This window comes from Osmerus mordax, chromosome 5 (assembly GCF_038355195.1).
Source record: "Osmerus mordax isolate fOsmMor3 chromosome 5, fOsmMor3.pri, whole genome shotgun sequence".
Lineage (NCBI taxonomy): Eukaryota > Metazoa > Chordata > Actinopteri > Osmeriformes > Osmeridae > Osmerus > Osmerus mordax.
In genome coordinates, this window is record NC_090054.1 from 4659995 (window position 1) to 4677969 (window position 17975).

The 17975-nt window shown below is 45.2% G+C and overlaps 2 protein-coding genes across 2 annotated transcripts; one reads left to right on the forward strand and one right to left on the reverse strand.

Annotated features, from left to right (window-relative positions):
* Positions 1-4606: 4606 nt before the first annotated feature.
* Positions 4607-11859, forward strand: wu:fc17b08 (nucleolar protein dao-5). The gene is made up of 2 exons (XM_067236561.1): positions 4607-4611; positions 4783-11859. Exons 1-2 carry the CDS (start codon positions 4607-4609, stop codon positions 9779-9781), a joined length of 5004 nt encoding a protein of 1667 aa, XP_067092662.1. The 3' UTR covers positions 9782-11859.
* A 1377-nt stretch (positions 11860-13236) lies between these two features.
* On the reverse strand, positions 13237-17975 carry slit1a (slit homolog 1a (Drosophila)). Its single transcript, XM_067237092.1, has 4 exons — positions 17817-17975; positions 16535-16832; positions 15965-16176; positions 13237-15570 (listed from the first exon to the last, which is right to left on the reverse strand). Exons 1-4 carry the CDS (start codon positions 17872-17874, stop codon positions 15332-15334), a joined length of 807 nt encoding a protein of 268 aa, XP_067093193.1. The 5' UTR covers positions 17875-17975; the 3' UTR covers positions 13237-15331.

The window sequence follows — 17975 nt, forward strand, 5'->3', positions numbered from 1 at the left end:
GCGACTTATTGTTAAAACATGTTTATGTGACTCATGCAAGAATCAGGCAGGCTATTGGAAACGTGTTGGGTACCGTTTTGAAGGGGTTTTGCCATTTTGAAAGTAGTTGTGTTTTGTGGATAACCTTCAGTTAATGCGCAAAAGTTAACCTGGATGAGAGGTTCTCCAGTTAACCTGGATGAGAGGTTCTCCAGTTAACCTGGATGAGAGGTTCTCCAGTTAACCTGGATGAGAGGTTCTCCAGTTAACCTGGATGAGAGGTTCTCCAGTTAACCTGGATGAGAGGTTCTCCAGTTAACCTGGATGAGAGGTTCTCCAGTTAACCTGGATGAGAGGTTCTCCAGTTAACACCAGACACAGGCATGCCTTCAGGTGTATTGCATGGTTAGTAGAAGCATTTGTTTATAATTTGTTTTGTAATTTTTTTTATGTTCAACATTTCAGTTAACTTGCAGACCATGATATAAAAGAGGTTTAATTGTTCTCAATTTAGTTACTCAGTAGATGGCAAGAACTTTAATTGGTATGTTGTCTGAGACTAATGTAAAATATGGCATAGAGTGGGAATGAGTTCTGACAGTTTTGTCTGTGAAAAAATTAAGTCATAAGGTTTTTTCAGTGTCACCATGACAATCATGCTGCATAACAGATAATTGCCTTCCCACTCAAACTAACATTGTTTAATCAAATTAGGTTCCGTCAATGCTATGCTTTAGAACCAAGAGCATCGTTTTTAATCAAAGGTGACCAAATAGCACAGGGCTTCTTTTCCAGATTCTCAGCCTTTTTTAATTTAATTTAATTTTTGCCTGTTGTCGTCACCATACAGCAATTTCATGTAAATTCAACAAAGGAGACACTTCATATATTTTTCATATCATGAAAAAAGAAAAGAATGACCGTAGCAAATCTGATGGTTTACTACCTCAGCTCTTAAATGAAATTGTATTTAGTTGTTTAGGACCTACTTTGTTGTATGTAGCAGCTCTGTGTGTTCTCATTGGCAAGCCAAGAGGCATGACCAAAAGCTTTTTTGAAGTATAATTATGATGGCAAAAATGGCATATAGAATATGGTCTAAGATTTGTTTTCTTGCTGCTAAACGCTTACTACCATAGCAAGGCCATATGATATGGAAATAATTTAGTTTATAGCCAATATTGTTGTCTAAGCTAAGACTGCAAGAGAGACTACTGAAAATGAAACACTGGAATTATTTGAAACGGTATGTGAATATGTTTAAAAGTTTCATGCACGCTTGATGCTTACATTTTTAAAGATACGGAGTTCATGTTTTACCGTGTCGCAGATCTTTTGGTTGTCGTTGCAGTAAGTTCATTGTGTGTTGGAAAATAGTTTTTGATTTGTTTAAAACCCTTCATGGAATTTCTTTTGTCAAGCATTTAAAAATGTCAAAGCTTTTTAAAGTTTATAATCTTTATTGACCATAGGGACAGTATTTAAGGACAGAGCATTTCTTCTGTCACTAAAGCAGCCCTGAATGTACATAGCTTATACACCAATTCCACAAAACCTATACAAATACTACAGATGTTAATATACACCACACATATATACAAATAATTATATTGTTAATTCTACGTAGTAGAATCACATCAGATTAGCCGCAGGAGATGCTTTATTAATTTAACTTGTCAACTTGTTTAACACTAAATCATTTTATCTTGCTTTGTTGTGACTCAATTTTGATGAGGATTTGATATTTATTTATGGTTCAATGTGCCGCTGTCTTCAGAAAGGACTGTGAATACTGACAGTGTGTGTGCTGTAAATATGCAGCATCCTCGTGTGGTGCACTGGAGGGACTGTTAAGGTTATACAGACCATATGGGTTATTGCTTAAAGGCACCAAGTTTAAACTACTGAGAGCGCACTTCTCTTAACGGAGAAAGAAAAAATAAACTTTAAAGTGCTTACATTTAGAAGCATAACTATTTTCTTTTTCATATTTACAACATGTATAAATGAATGAAATATTGGTGTATTTTGCATGAGGATTGAAGGCAACACTTGTCTTGTTTTTGGACAACTTGAAATGTAAGGTGAAATTGATTAAGCCTTTTAACTGAAGGGTTTATGGAAAAGTGTATGCAATGTATATTTATGTCACATTGAGCCATAGCCTACACTATGACTCCATAAACATGTATGATTGATACTCGGAATTCTTTAATATTTGTAATTTCCCATCCCTCAGTCCTCTTCATCCAACCAATGTAGAAGTAGGTAAAAGTATGGTGTACCTTTGCAAGGATGTAGTGGTGGGATAAAAGATGGACAAGTTGTTGCCCAGTCTGGCACACGTCTAAAGTTGGCTGAAGTCATTGACTTGGGCACATGGTCTGGAATGCAGTTTTGGACAATATTTTACTTGAAGGTTGCAGTAATTACCATGTAAATACATGGCAATACCTGTTGTAAAACATTATACATGCAGGTAAACAATTCTATGTTTTTAAGTGTCACTACAAAAGTGTATTGTATGGAGGCACTGTATGGAGGAGGGGGAGTCAGGGAAGGAGTAAGGGTAAGAATGGAAGGGGTAAATGGATGTTGTAATGGAGCAGTTGAACATTGTGTTAACGAAACAAGATCAATTTTAACACTTGCTTACCCCTGAAAAGCCTATCCTCCCTCATACCAAGTTTCTCATGTCTAACAGCTTGTACTGCTAAACCAATATGAAGTTTGACTACATAGGAGTTTACCTTCAATGTCGTTACTACAGTTATTTCTATGTAGTTACATGGTAGTTCATTTAACCCTCATTTAAATTGTTGCCCTTTTTTGGAATATGAAAAGCCACTACAACCCAGATGGGGTTCACCCATGTGTAGTCTGTGTCTGTGAACTTTGTCCTTTTTGTTGTCCTGTTATCTTTCCTGCTCTTGTTTATGCTGGTCGGTCCTATTGATCCCCCATCTCACCCCGTTGTAAAAAAAAAAAGAATAACACTTGTGTAATTTATCTTGTAAATATTCAGATTATTGTGATCAGATCACAATGTTAAAAGTGAAATGGAGAGTGAAAACACCCTCAGGGACTAAACTAATGCCACTCCCTCTTCTTCAGGTACTATCTCTAGACTCAAACTGTCAAAAAGTCAACCAGGGATGTCAATTTACAAAACAATGACAAAGCGGGTCGAAAAACCTAGTTGGAAGTAAAGCTACTTTACTTCTGTCTTTTTTTGTTGTTTTGGAGTTGTTGTTGCTCCATTTTAGAACTACTGTATCTCACAATTCACAAAATACATTCTTATTTTTTGGCTGGTCACACAAGCCTTCTTTTGATTGTGTGTTATGAGCCAAAAGATATCTGATGTAATGCAAAACCAAGAGTTTTATTTCTTTGTCCTTTTAAACACAATGAATGTCAATGTTAACTCAGTGCAGGAAAGATGCAAGCCAGAAGGGGGTTTCTAGCTGCATCTGTATTTAATTCTCTCTCCAGCTCACAGTGCCTCAACCACCATAAATATCACCTACTGTTGATAGTTAACTCATTCTAGTTGTTAGTGTAGTCTATTTCATGTCAGCCTATTCTGAGCTTCACTTTAATGTAAAATGTAAAATCCGTTATATAAGCTGATTACAGTTAGTTTTGCTTTTAGTCCAAATGCTCTCTCTCATTGCTATCTCACTGTCAATCAAACACCCATGCACACAAACTCCTAAAGACTCCTATTTGCTCACACACAGTCACTTTTAAATATCTTCAGCCCTTTATTTCACACATTTACACACACACCGCCTAATCCCTATCTCCCTGGCATGGGTGTGTTTCAGCAATGTATGCTTACCCCAGTGATTAAGTTCCCTAGCAGGTTACCTCAGCTGCATGATCAAGGCCAAAAACAACAGATACATTGTTCCACTGTAGATTTAGTTGAAGATGTTCAGTCAGAAGGCACACACCAAAACCTCAACAGAACTTTATTTTAGTTCTCGCCATGTTATGGTATGACAAGATGCATTATTTTTACTGTAATTTATTTATGGATTGTTTTTTTGTACTATCTTATTATTCAGACTTGGTTGTCGTTAAAGTCCTATGTAGTTGAGCACTTAATCATCACTAACTACCATGTTTATTTGATTGCACTAGTATGTTTTCCTTTATTTAAGGCTATTTTGATTTGACAACTTGACAAATAGATATTTGCCCCCAAATATGTAATCTTTGAACTGAAGTGATTAATATGATCTTAATTTTATGTATGTTGCATTAAACGTGGGGCACCATTGATTAATTGTGTTTGTGCATGTGTAAGAATTTACTTGATGTGTTCTGTAAGGAAAATTGCCATTTTGAAAAAGATCAGCTGTAACATTGTAATTGGTCATTGGATGATAGAACCACTTTTCAAAATCACTTATTCTTCTAATAAATCTATTGTGAAAATAAATGGAGGCACTTGTCATCTTTTCTTGCATGGATCAATATTTATTAAACAATTTATTGTTACAATTTATACTTTTTCTACAGTACTGCTTGATTATGTTAACATGCAAGCTCAGAATTCCAAATGTGTCATTTGAATTAAGTTTGTCCTATTCATAGAACATGAAAAACTGAGAAGGAAATGTGGTAATGTGAAAAATGCTGACATTGAAATGAAAAATCAATAGGCTTGGTTTAGGATTTATAGAAGCGGAAATGGCCAAAGTCGTTCATTAATCATGTTGTTGCCTCTTTGTTATCATGTGAATTAAATCAAGATGATGTTTTAATCATTGACTTGTGTTCGTTGTCTTTCAGTGAGTCTGCAGAGTTGCTTACTGCCAAGGCCCAGGATCTGCAGTCCACCTCCAGCCTGGAGCAGTTCATGGCCAAGCTGTGTCCACACCACCAGAAACAGATAGTGGATGCCCTGGGTTTCCTCCAGACTGAAGTCAAAGCAGTCAAGGCTTCCTCCTGCACTTCACAAGCCTCGAACCCTAACCCTGCCTTGGTGGACATAAGATCCACTTCTGTCTGCCCGGAATCCTGCCTGGACACCCCAGCGAGGACCTGCATAGAGCCCACACTCCCATTAATGTCCACTCCTAAGGGACAGTTGGAGATCCAGGAGATGGCCAGTGTCAACACCAGCAGCTCTGTGAGCCCCGAGAAAATCCCGGAGACTACTGTCTCTCTGCAGACACCAGGAACCGGGGGGCCGGCTTTAGACCTCCGGAAAACCGTTTCAGAAGGCATCACGGCTCTGGCGGTTCCCATCAAAAGTCCCGTACAGCTTGATATCACACGTCCTAGTGACCACGTTCCTCTGAAAATAAAAATTATGAAGTCTGGCAGCCTTGGGGATGGTAAGAAACTGTCCTGTGTACTCACCACCTCTGTAGTGCCTCCTGCTGGAAAACTAGAGGAACGACAGGTCAATACTGACCCCTCAAAGAGGGCTGAGAGCCACAGTGCTAGACTCAGCTCCCAAGTGAAAAGACGTCATCATTCTGATCACTCAAATCAGGCCAGACAGAGGGGAGCGATTGGACACACAAAAGGCACACCATCCAAGCCCTGCACAGAGAAGAGGACGCCAGACGCAATATCCCACATGTCACCTAGAACTGCCAGGAAGACGATAAGAGGATCCTCATGCTATCGTCCTCGGGAGTCGTCCGTGTTCATCGCCGACCCTGACCTCGGCCACTGTGATCTCGTCTACATCGACAAGCCGATCACAGAGTCGCTGAGGAGACAGCGGCACCGCATGCTCCCGCGCCGCAACGCCCGGAAGAGCACCAGAGGCCACCTCTACGTTGAGGAGATGTGGGAGCTGAAAACCGTCCGAACGCTGGCCAGCAAGTCGAGACCCAACGACAACCTGGGGAACTATCCAATCGCCCCAATGCCAGACCTCATCAGCCTAGTTACTGTCACTCCTAAACAGGCCCTGGCCAAGCCCGACGGTGTTCCTCTGGTAGATCTTCCCATTGCTGAGGGCTGTACGGAGACGGCTAGTCAGAAGACGCCCTCCGAGCAACTGTCTGAGATGGACATCCCTGGCATAGCTGATGGGGTGGTGGAAGCAGCCGCCAGCGAAGCCAACCCAGTAGTTGAGAACAGTGAGTCAGACCAGAGCCAGTGCAAAGATTTCCCTACCCCTCCTCCCGTCCCTCCTCAAACCCAGCTGAACGAAACTGAACAGGTTGCGGTGACAGATTCAGAGCAGGCAATGGAGAGCGTTGTGTCAGAGGAGAGAGTAGTTCAGACTGTAGTCGAACCAGCGGGGCAAGATGCAAGTGGTGTTGAAGTATTAAACGAAAGTCTAGCTGAAGTGATAGAGACAGAGGTAGGGGCAAACCCAACGGGAAGTCATACTACAGAGGAGACCCTGTGTGTTTCAGAGGAGGTCCAGAATGGGGACCTTGAACCCCAGCAGGAAGCTGAGCTACCAAACCCTGTCGTGGAGAGTGCCCAAGACGAAAAGCAGGAAGAGAAGGAGCAGGCGCAGGCTGAGGAGGCCAAGACCCAGCAGCACTCGGATTCCTCTGAAAGAAAAGATCAGAGTGGAAATGAAACTCAGACAGTGCAGGAATTGAAAGAGGTTGAGGAAGTGGATATGGCTGAACCAGAGTCTGCTGCTGCAGATATGACCACCATAAAAGAAGAGCACACGATTGATCCTTTGGTTCATTTCTCCCCTGAGAAGTCTCTGGAGGCTCTTCTGAAAGAGTTACCTCCATGGCGTAGGAAGCGTCATGAAAAGTTTCAGCCCAAACCAGTTATATTTAGTGAAACTGAGAAGATAATTGTAGGGTATGTTAATGGTAGGCCTATCAAAGCCTCTGACAGATGCTTGCGTAGAAGGTCTCAGAAAAGTTCTCCAAAACCTGTTAAGAGCAATTCCAAAGGCAATCATGGCGTTTCTGAATCATCATCTGCTCCTGGCTCATCGGTTGACTCAGTTAAAAGTCCCTCGTTGAAACGACCTGCAAAGGCACATATGAAATGTTCTCTCCAACCTATCGAGACCAAACCAGAGAGTCCATCTATCGCTGTTTCTCCAGTTGAGAGCGTCCAAAGTCCTGCTCCAAAACATCCCACAAGGAGCCGTATCAACGTGAGACGAAACATTATGGGGTCAAAGAGCCTTGCTGAAGCAAGTCAGAGTGCTCCTGATTCTCTACCAACCCACGTTCCTGAAAAGACACCAGCCCCAGAAACTGAGACTCTGCCAGCACCAGTGTCTGCCCCTCTTTCTGCCCCGGCCCCAGTCCCTGACTGTCTGCCCGTCCCTGTCCTAGTGTCTGAATCTCCACCGGCCCCTCCCCTCACCCCAGTCCCTGAACAGACAGTGGATTCCCCTAAAACCCAGGAGTTTAAACGACCACTCAGATCAGCCAAATCAAAGAAAGCCGGGCCAGCAGTCTCTCCTCCCCAGTCAATTGCCATGACGTCCTCTGTCTCTGAAGAACCCTCCACATCCCTCCCACCCACTTCTACTGAGCCTATGCCCCTTCTCCCCACCAACCCATCTCCCCTCCCCATATCCACCCCTCCACTTCCTCTGTCTTCAACTTCCACCTCTATCGAACCCTCAGAGTCCCAACAGACACCAGCACCACAGGCTATCAGTGAGCAGAGTGTGGATGCAGTCGAGACAGTTCCAGGAACTAAGCCCATTGAGAAGCAGAGCAACATGGGGGGAGAATGCAGGGTGCTGGCCATACAAAAGCTTAGGTCTTCAGGGATTGTAAAGGAGTTTGAGGAGGTTGAGATGCCGAAAACTACCAGTGAGGTTCCCTCCCTCCCAGAGGACCCAGGGGCAATGAGTAGTGAGGCAACCACCCAGAGGAGCCCACTAAGAGGCAAGCGGACTCCCTTGAAGGACAGAGAAGCCAGCAAACTGCTGAAGGCAGCAGATGCAACACCTTTGCAAGATGACAGCATTCCAGCATCAGATTCCCGTGTATCCCTCAATACAGAAAGACCAGGGAGGATGCCACTCAGGAGTGAAAGCAGCAAAGCTGAAGTAGCCACTAGCCATTCAATTACCCGTGTGACTCCTATCCCTTCATCACCTCCTGAAAACAGGAAGTCAGCTCTCCGGTCCCAAAGGTTGGCCTCACCCTCTTCCTCTACTGCTCCAAACACACCAGAGAAGCCCCGAGAAGTGTTGTCTCCTTTCAGGGTGAAACCAGAAAAGATCACAAAGCTTCCGCCCAAGTCTTCTCCAGTGTCTTCTCAGCTGCCCAGTTCTCTACCCTCCTGCTCAGGCCTTCCTTTCTTCCCTCCCAGACTGGAGCCGCCAGCACCCACTCCCCCCAAATTTCTGGCGGCCCTGAACAGTGAGGAACACCAACACATGATCAGTAACCTGAACACCAAATTTGATAAGATGCAAAAAGGCTGGTTCCAGATGGACAAAGAGGGTCAGCCGGCTCCTAAGCACAAGAACAAGGCTGACAGACAGGCGGCCATCTGGAAGAGCAAGCGCAGGGTTCGAAAGCCTAGGTCTTCGGAACACCAGAGGTTCTCCCCTGTCCAGATGCTCTTCATGAAGAACTTTGACCTCAGCAGTATCTGCCGATGGTTCCTACAGTCAACAGAGACAAAGTCCTTAGTCATCGTTAAGAAGGTGAACACTCGTCTTCCCTCTGAGACGCAGCTGTGCTTCCACAGCTCTTCCTGCCTCCCAGGGACCTCCCAGGGGGTGTTCCCAAGCCTGCAGGCCGAACGCCTGAAGAAACATCTGAAAAAGTTTGCTATTGCCTCCCCTGTGAAGAGCACTCCCAAGAGCCAGAAACTCATTGCTAAAGCCCTGGAGCAGGAGGTCCCTATATCCAAAGGGAAGGAGAAAAAAGAGCTAACCACAGCCACTCGGATCTCAACAAAGCCGTACGCGTCCTCAGCCGAGATCCAGGCCCAGGCAAGTGAGGCTCAGAAGGCCTCTGTTAAGGCGAAGATTCCAGCGAGCGCAAGGATCCTGAGGAAGTACAACTACATCCGGGAGAAGATGCAGGTCCAGCAGACCTCCAAAAAGGTGAAGGATGCACCAAGGGAAAGCCTCAAGGCTGCCAACGTGAAAACCTCCAACTCTAAACCCAAACTAGCAACTGTGAAGGGAGCTAAAGCCTGCCGGACAGATAATAAAAAAATTAAGGAGCCTGTCTTAGCAAAATCAGTGAGAGGGAGACCCTCTCTTGATCAAAAACCTGCAGGGAAGGAAAGTGTGGTCAAGACAACCAGCAGTAGGACTGTTAGAGAGCCTATGAAGAGGGATAGTGAATCATCGCAGAAATTGCCTCAAAAGTCCCCCAAAACACCAAAGTCCTCAGCCCCTGCTGCTGGGGCTAAAACGGATTCCCATAAAAAGGTTGAAGAAGAGAAAACAGGAGTGGATAGTTCTCCGCTGGTCAAACCAGGTGCTGGTGCGAAAGAAAAACAGACAAAGAAACCGTCTCAAAGTAGAGTCACTGACAGTAGAGTCACTGTAGGTAAAGGTGCCGAGGGGCCGGTGGACACTCCGCTTCCGGACATGGACGCCACAACTACGCCGGTCTCCTCGGACCAGGTACTGACCAGGTCTCAGAGGAAGATGGAGGTCATGCCTACTCGGAGCGGAAGCCCCAAATCTGCTACCAAGAAAGCCCAGGAGCCGACACCGACGCCAAGTGGGACTCCTAAGTCAGCCACCAAGAGAGCAGAGGGCTCCGCACATACACAGAAGGGAAATCCGAAGTCTGCCGTGAAGAGAGGCCAGGAGGCCCCACAGACTCCTGCCAAGCGCACCAGGATGTCTCTGACCAAGTAGAACCTGACTGCAGACAGACTGCTGTTGTCAAGTGGGATTGGTCTTTTGTTTCTTTGCCCCCTACAAAAAGGACTATTTGTGTGTTTTCCTTTTGTGTTTGTAAATGATCTTGGTGAAAAGATTAGGAGCAAAAGCAGTTTTTTTTTTTGTGATTTTGTGGGATAGTTGAATGCTTTTGTTACGTTTCTGAGGCAAAATGCAAATGGTGACGGGGATATATTTAATGTAGATTTCGAAAGTGTGTGTGTGTTTGTGTTGTGAGGGTTGTATGTGATTCCATGCAGGAGAGTAGTGTTCTCTGGCAGTCTGTCACAGACATCGTAAATATTGGTTTGTTTCTCTCAACTTCAATGCCAGATTTGTCATCAAGCATGAGAAAACAGTGTTTGTCCTATTGTTTAGGAACATAGCCTGTCATTGTTGAACATTTGACATACTTTCCATTTAGTGATCAACCCGTCGCCTCTTGTCATTACATCATGGATGCCTCCAGTGTGTTTTGCAGTCAGTGTGTGTGCAAGAGTGTGACTTGTGATCAGGTGCCTTATTTATCAAGTGTGAACTAATAGACGTGTGTGTTAACGTAGGTGGAGTCTCAGTTCTCTAGCTGCTGCACATGTTTGAGTACTGTGGAAGGAGAGTGGCAGTGAGTTTCCATGCACAACCCTTCCCTCTGTGAATTGCAGTCCCTCCCCTTCTTTATTTGCCTCCTCTCCTCTCGCCCCGCTGCGCCCACATCCTTGATTTCCAACATGTCGAATCCGAAGCAATCCTCATATTTTCATCTGTTTTCACTGTCGATTCTGTGGACTCTTGTTGTCAGAACCTGAGCATTATGACTCTTGATATTGTCATTGTTTTACTTTGAACGACGCCCGTAAGCTTCATGTTTGTGTCATGACATTTCAACAAAGGGTCGTTGTCTTTCCCCTCTGTTTGAAACGCGTAGGAGACAGTGCCCGGCGGGCTGCGGTGTTCGAGCCTCCCGCGCACCCGTCCGTCTCCTCCATACCTTGTTTTAGCTTAATGGCGAATAGTCGTGCCGCGTGCATGCTTCAGCCGTCTCGTTAATGTGAATACACCAACGTCCCCGCAGTCTGTCCCACCCAATCAGCAGCCCGCTCTCCATACAACAATCACCTCAACGGATAGAATCTCAGAAACAAATGTTATGTACTTTCAGAACAACAAACCCTGGTTTGTAAAGCCGCCTCTCCTTGAAACTATGCATGCACGTACCTGTGCCTCCCTGAGTACTGGCGGGCTGAAGAAACATTCATCATTGATCAATAAGGAGTGATTACGGATAAATACGTAGTTAACCAGTGATTGGTGATTTGTGTTTGTTTGAAAGGATTGGACACCAGGCAAGGCAGAATGTACCGATGTTAAAGACAATGTTTTTCTTTGGATGGAAGTCAGTATGTATAACGATAGATATGTTTAAGAACTGTGCATGGTCATGTTCAGTGATGGCGATGTTCAAGGAAGATGTCATTACTGTTTAGTTCTCTGGTTCTGTGCAAAATGTAATGGTTTTCAGCATCAGAGTGACCTCTAGTGGCCGTATGGATGAACCCTTATCTTTTCTTTTTTCTTGAAGTCTTTGTAAATGATGCCTGCCTGTAGCCTACCTGTCTACAATTAAATTTTACAGTTTATCTTGATTTGATTTCAGGAATATGTTTTCTTGGTGTGAACCTTCCATAATTCAGCAATAGTAACATCTGTTTTTCAAAAGATGCGAGAGAGGAAAAAAAAAAAGTTTTAGCAGTGTTATTTTTATGATGGTTATTTTACGTTACAAAAGTAATCATTTGTAAATGCTAAACCGTATCATTCATGTTATCGTTATTTAAGATCCCCTTAATTGCAAATGAATTTAATAGACCTAAATTAAGCAAACCACCAAATATCCAACTTGAACTTGTTTTATTCAATGCCGTTGATATTTATAGTTTTTTGTTTTTGTATATTGGAAAAGAAATAACAAGGATTTACTTATGTTAATCCCAAGAATGATACATCTTTAATGTTAGTGACTGTATTTTTGCTGGAGGTCTTATAAAGATGTTTGAATTTTAAGTTTTGTCTGTATTTTTTTCCTCTCTATTTAAACACTATTGTAAGTTAAACTATACTTTCACTCACACTCACGAACACACACTGCTCAGTCAAAACAGCAAGGAGACAAATGAGCCACACTGTTAAAATCACACACATTAAAGTTTATTGAATGAAAAGTGGAGTTTTGGTAAACATTTTGTCGGTGGCACTACATACATTCAGCATCACTGGGAGACAGGTTCTATCCTGCAATTTAACCCTGCCACATACAACAACACAATCGTGGAAACCCCAGAGATTCTCTGTGGTTCTCAAACCTTTTAATGCACCAGTTTAATACATCAGTGACATTTTGCATCATTTTTTTTATTCTGCGCACAGTTCCTTTTGGATGTTAGTGAGGCTGGTCATGTGACACAGGAGTTCCGGGCTACATCACAACCAGGAAATGGAAGCCACCTGTTTCAGGTCACATCAGTGCAGGATGGAGGGAAGGACCCATGGGACAGGGAGTCATGTGACACTATTGATACACGCCCATATGGATATAAGAGCCTTAATGAACCCATTGGATGACAGGTCATCAGTATCAGAACACAGAACAGAACTCGTAACTCTCCGAATGTATTGAACACCACTGGATCACATGACGTAGTATGGAACACAAAGAGAGAGACAAGGGAGATCACTGCTGTAGGAGAGGCTTGGCATTACTGCGCCTTGGGACAGATCTTGGGTCAGTCGTCATCCTTCTCAAACCCTACTGGGAAAGGATGGGGGGGACTCTGGACTGACCTTAGAGCAGTTACCCAAGCATGCAGGAAGAACCATACCACAGCTTAAAATACAGGCCTCCCACTGTAGAAAACAAGCAACAAGGATTGTGGCATCTTTATACTAAATAACAGCTATATAAGTTACCACTTCATGAATAAGCGCAGAGCATATTTATCTATACACATTTATACATTCAGGTTATTTACTTTAATTCTCTGTTTATGGCACCTGTACAGCTCTTGAACGTAGTGTTTACCCAGTCGCAAAGTTGCAGGTGGCAACACATGACTGGCTGTTTTGGGCACATCTGATTGGTGGGCCTCTGTTTTGTAAAACTATAGGCTTGTCTCGCAGTTTATCTTCCTCGTATCTTTTATGCCTCTAGTGTGTTTCCAAATACGCATGACTGTTTTTTGGTGGAGGTTTCCTGAAAGCAATATAATTCTCAAAATATAGCAAAATGTATTTTTTTATTTTATTTTTTTATAGAATTACAGAAGCATTACTAGCACTAGCATCACTTGAACAAAACCCCCCAAAATTTGGTGTTTATATCTATATTTCAGCCATGTGGTTCTTGACGGGGGTGGGGGGGGGGGGGGATAGGGGTGGGGGGCAGTCGCTCATCTTAATATTAGCCCCATGCTCTCTGGCTCCTGCACCCAAATAGGAATGTGTCTGAGCAGGTCAGGAATGAACACTGACGGAACTGGTTAAGCGATGTCACAAATACCTTACAGCTTTTTTTGTTTACTATTTTTATTTTATTTATTTTATTTTTTTTATGTTTCTTTTTGTATCATTTACTAAAATCAGCGACAAGTATGTATTTTAATTACTACAGAAAAAGCCTTAAGATAAAATAAATAAAATCGTAAAAACGGAAAAGCACACAGACTCAAATGAATTAGATGTAATATTCACATGGAAGACAACATATACAATATTAAACAATTTTCTAGATCAATACTGCCTCCTATACAACAAAGGCCAACATTTTGATATCTTGTTTTGGCCAATTACAAACTAGTTTGGTTGAGTGAAATACAGTAAAGTAACAGAGACAGCTAAATAACTGATCAAATGCCATTTTGACTGTTCCAACGCTTCCAGAAAACACAGATTACTCTTTAACATATAAAAATACTATACCAAAATGAAATACAAATATATATATTAGAATCTGTTAGGCATTTCTGTATAAAGAGAGGGCTAAAGGAGTTACAGATTACAAACCAAATAATAACAAAAATAAAATCATAATGCAAAAACATTTGAAACTAGACAAAAACAAAACAAAAAATAAACACAATTCTGCACATTTTTGTTTTGTAATAAACATGATGATAATAATGATAAAAAGCTCTACATATTCATCAGCAAACTCTCTCCACACATGCAATAGTTTGCTCAAGTTTTAATACTGCAGGCATCGAGGGGGAGGGGCCTAAATGCCCCTCTCTACAAGGAGGAGGGGCTATGCAAATCATCCTAACCCTGAGGCAATGCATGCTGGGATTGTTTACCACTGGGCACTGCCCGCTTCAGATGGGGGTGTTACTGGGAATGATGGGCGTGACCTCACAAAGCTTCCCCGACAACCGTAGAAAGCGCCTATCCTAGCAACTGCCAAATGGTACTACCAGGTGTTTGAGTTGGCATCCTGTGTAAGGTGACCATGTACATTTAAAGGGCGGATGACTATTCATCTATGTTGCTAGTTGATGCAGTGTGTATAAGGTCATCAGTCCTCAGTAGGGCACCGCAACACCAGGTCACATTATCACTGACCCCTGACCTCTCTCTACTCTCATATGTGCCAATCATGACCATCCCGTGGTTACATCAGACAAGTGTGTGTACGTGTGTGTATGTGGCAGATAAGTATGTGTAAGTATTTATTGAGAAAGCGTAGAGTCACCACAACCATAAAACAACCCAGGTCAATTTAGCCAATGGCAACCCAGCTACAGTCCTGTCTAGCTAAGTCTGGTTCAGCCCAGCAAAACACACTTTTGCCTAACCTGGCCTGCTTCAGTTTGGCCAAAGGGACCCCAGCCAAGCTCAGCTTTACCCAGCAAATAACCACCAATCCTCGCCCAGCCTAGCTCCTTCCCAGCTCAACTCATCTACCTAGCCTGGACCAGCCATCCGGCCCAACCCTCCTCTCCTCCTATCTCCCATCTCTCCTCGTCATCCCTCTCTCCACCGTCAAACCTCACCAGACTGGACGCCACCATCTTTCTGACGGGCCACAGGAAGTGGAGATGTGAGATGGAGATGTGGTTAGATGGAGCACAGGGACAGAACACACCGTGCGGGCAGGGTGGGAGGGGGTCCTCCTTCTGAACGCAACCCTGGGAAAGATCTGGACCCCTTTGGAGCAACGTTGCAGATACAACGTTGCTGTGGTTGCTGTCGTTGTCAACTCTCCGTGTTGTTGTTGCTGATGTCGTTGTTTTTTTTATCTCTGTGTTACTGTACGTCACACACCCATGGACGCATATGGTGATAGGGAGGAAAGGTCCTATTTTACAAACATTGTTGTCCATAATATATAGAGGTTTTATATATATTTCTTTTAAACTCTCTTCTCTCTCTCTCTCTCTCTCTCTTCCTCTTTATCTTTCTTTCCTCCGGTTCACTCTCTCTTTCTCTCGTTCCTTCTCCAGCTTCAGTGGCAGCAGCAGGTTTGCGTGGGACGCGCTACATGCAGCCTGCGCAGCCACACTTGACGGTCTTCTCCACCTCCTCGCTGAACGAGGTGCCGTCGCTGCACTCAAACGTGTATTTCCGGCGCTTCATTCGCTGGCTGGCGCAGCAGGTGCCCGTGTCGCAGGTGCCGGAGCATTCCACCCAGGAAACCATGCGGGTGGTCTGGCAGATGGCGTAGCCCCGCTGGACCTGGTAGAAATCTCGCACGGGCTCTCCCCGACACTCAGACTCTGGACAGGGGAGGAGGAGGGAAGGACACAAGGCTGTGAGATGGGTACTGTATGGGTACTGTATGGAGGTTTAACATCCAGGACGCAGACAGTAGGGGGGGACCACAGACACTATGCTGACACACTGGTCAAATCTTCTGCTTTTTGTATCGGTGCGTTTGATTGGGCGACACCTCCGACTTCTAAACAAGGGGGAGGGGGGGGGGGGGGTCAATGGCCCAATGCTGAGACACTTGAGATTGTTTACATTCATTTCAAACGGGGCCTTCTCTGTCTCTGGCCTTCACTCCAGTCCAGTTGGGGGCGATGTTGCACCATCAAAGAATGCCGCCAACTGCCATTAAAACCCACAGAGGAAGAAGGACAGGAAGAGTAACCGGCCCAGCGGTCGTACCGGCGTCGCAGAGCTCCCCGGCGTAGCCACTCTCGCAGTGGCAGTACGCGTCGCCCGACTCGGAGATCTGACAGCGTCCGTGTTTGCAGGAGAGGCGGCGGCAGGGGTTGAACAGCTCCCCCTGCTGGTTGCACAGGGCGCCGCGGTAACCGTCCTCGCACTCACACCTGTAGGACTGGCTGTCCAGAGGGATGCACTTCCCGTGGACACACCTGGGGGGAGAGCACAGCTCAGTCAGTCCAGCAGACAGACAGTTAACCAGGCAGTCAGTCTGCCAGTCGATCATCAGTCTCTCATTTGGACAATCACAGTCAGCCAGCCAGTTGGGTAGCCGGACAAAGAGACAGACAGTCAGCCAGCCAGTCATTCAGTCGGTTAGCCAGACAGACAGCCAGTCAGCCAGTTGGTCAGTCAGTCCAGTCTTTTGGATCACACAATCACCCAGCCAGGTTAACCAGAGAGTTAGTTGGTTAGCCAGCCAGCCAGTCAGTCGGTCAACTCACCAAACCAAACATGACAGTTGTTTCAAAATAAAATAAAAAACAGAAAAAACTAACTGCGACCGCTTACTTGCTGCCTTGGCAGGGGCTTGCAGGCTGGCTGGCAGGCTGGTCGCAGTGCGGTCCGCTCCAGCCGGACTGGCAGTGGCAGACGGGTCCCTGCGCCCCGTCTGGTTGGCAGATGCCATGCAGGCAGTAGATCTTGCGGCAAGGCTCACAGCCCGGGACCACGCCCGGCTTCATCTGGGTTTTGGTGAAGTCTTGCAGCTCGTTGTTGATGTACAGGTTCTGGATGCAGCCGTGGAAACTGGAGCCATTCTGGATCTGCCACATGCGGAAGGCGGCCGAGTGGACATCCACCGGCATGCCTGCGAGGTGGGGAGGGAGGGGGCAGGGAGGTAGGAGAACGAGGAGGAAACGGAGGGAGGGAGGGAGGGAGGGGGAGGGGCAGAGGACATGGTGGAGAGAAGAGATGTTGGTTAGAGGTGCGGTGGAGGACGTCCAGGGGCACAGACAGACAGCTAACACAGGTCTGGGATGGCTGGGATGAAGGAGGAAGACAAGGATGCTTTAAAGAGACATGCCCGGATGCTGTTGACAAACCCAAGCCCAAATCTTTTTTTGCGGTTGAGGAATGACAAGCAGCTTCAGAGTCTTTGAAAGTGTCAGTGGCAGAGAGACACAGGTACATATCACAAACACACCACCACACGAGCACCTGCCAATGCCAAGCCAATCCTGACATCAGAAAAAAACACTATTTCAAGTGAGTCAAGTCACTCCAGTGACTGTTTTTGCATTTCTCAAGTGAGAGTTGCCATAAAAAGTGATTAATGTCAGGAATGGCCTCGCTTATTGACAGAGCTGTTTTACAGATGAAACAATAATACAACACAGTTGTTGAACTTTTAATTATGGTGCATGCTAATACCATGTCACAGAACTGGAGTGAGACTGTGTCTGATAGAATGAAGAAGTCTTAGTAATCCTGTGTCTTTGCTGCCGTGTGATACCATTTTCTTTGGTGTAAGTGTGTGTGCGTTTGCGTGCTTTCTTGTGTAATCATGTTTGTGTGTGTTGCAATGTGTGTTCCTCTGCATGTGGGCTCTACCAGACACAGTTGCGATGGGGGAGGTGTGAGTGTATGTTCTGACGCCGAGAGGAGTTTGGAGTTGGGTTGCAGGGACTGGGGCTGGGATGAGGTGTGTGTGTGGGGGGGGGGGGGGGTGCAGGGGTGACAAGATGAGGTGTTGGTTTTGGGGTGGGGCGTGGGGGGGGGGGGGTGACAGTAGTGTAGTAGTTCAGAGTGCCTGCAGAGGAGGGGGGTGAGTTCTGTTGGAGAGGGCCCCTACCCCCCACGTATAGCGGCGCCTCGCGGTTGAGGGGCCGCACGGCGCCGAAGCTGTCCATGGTGGTGGGGAGGCCGCCGTCGATGGACAGGTTCACCGTCTGGTCGAAGGTCACCAGCTCCACTGTGTGAAACTGGCCATCGTTAATGGTCTCCGTGCTGG

Coding starts and splice junctions, on each gene's coding strand:
- slit1a (XM_067237092.1), bottom strand. CDS start 17,874: ATGGACAGCTTCGGCGCCGTGCGGCCCCTCAACCGCGAGGCGCCGCTA. Junction 16,833..17,816: donor GGCGCCGCTATACGTGGGGG/GTAGGGGCCCTC, acceptor CCCACCTCGCAG/GCATGCCGGTGGATGTCCAC. Junction 16,177..16,534: donor AGCCCCTGCCAAGGCAGCAA/GTAAGCGGTCGC, acceptor CTCTCCCCCCAG/GTGTGTCCACGGGAAGTGCA.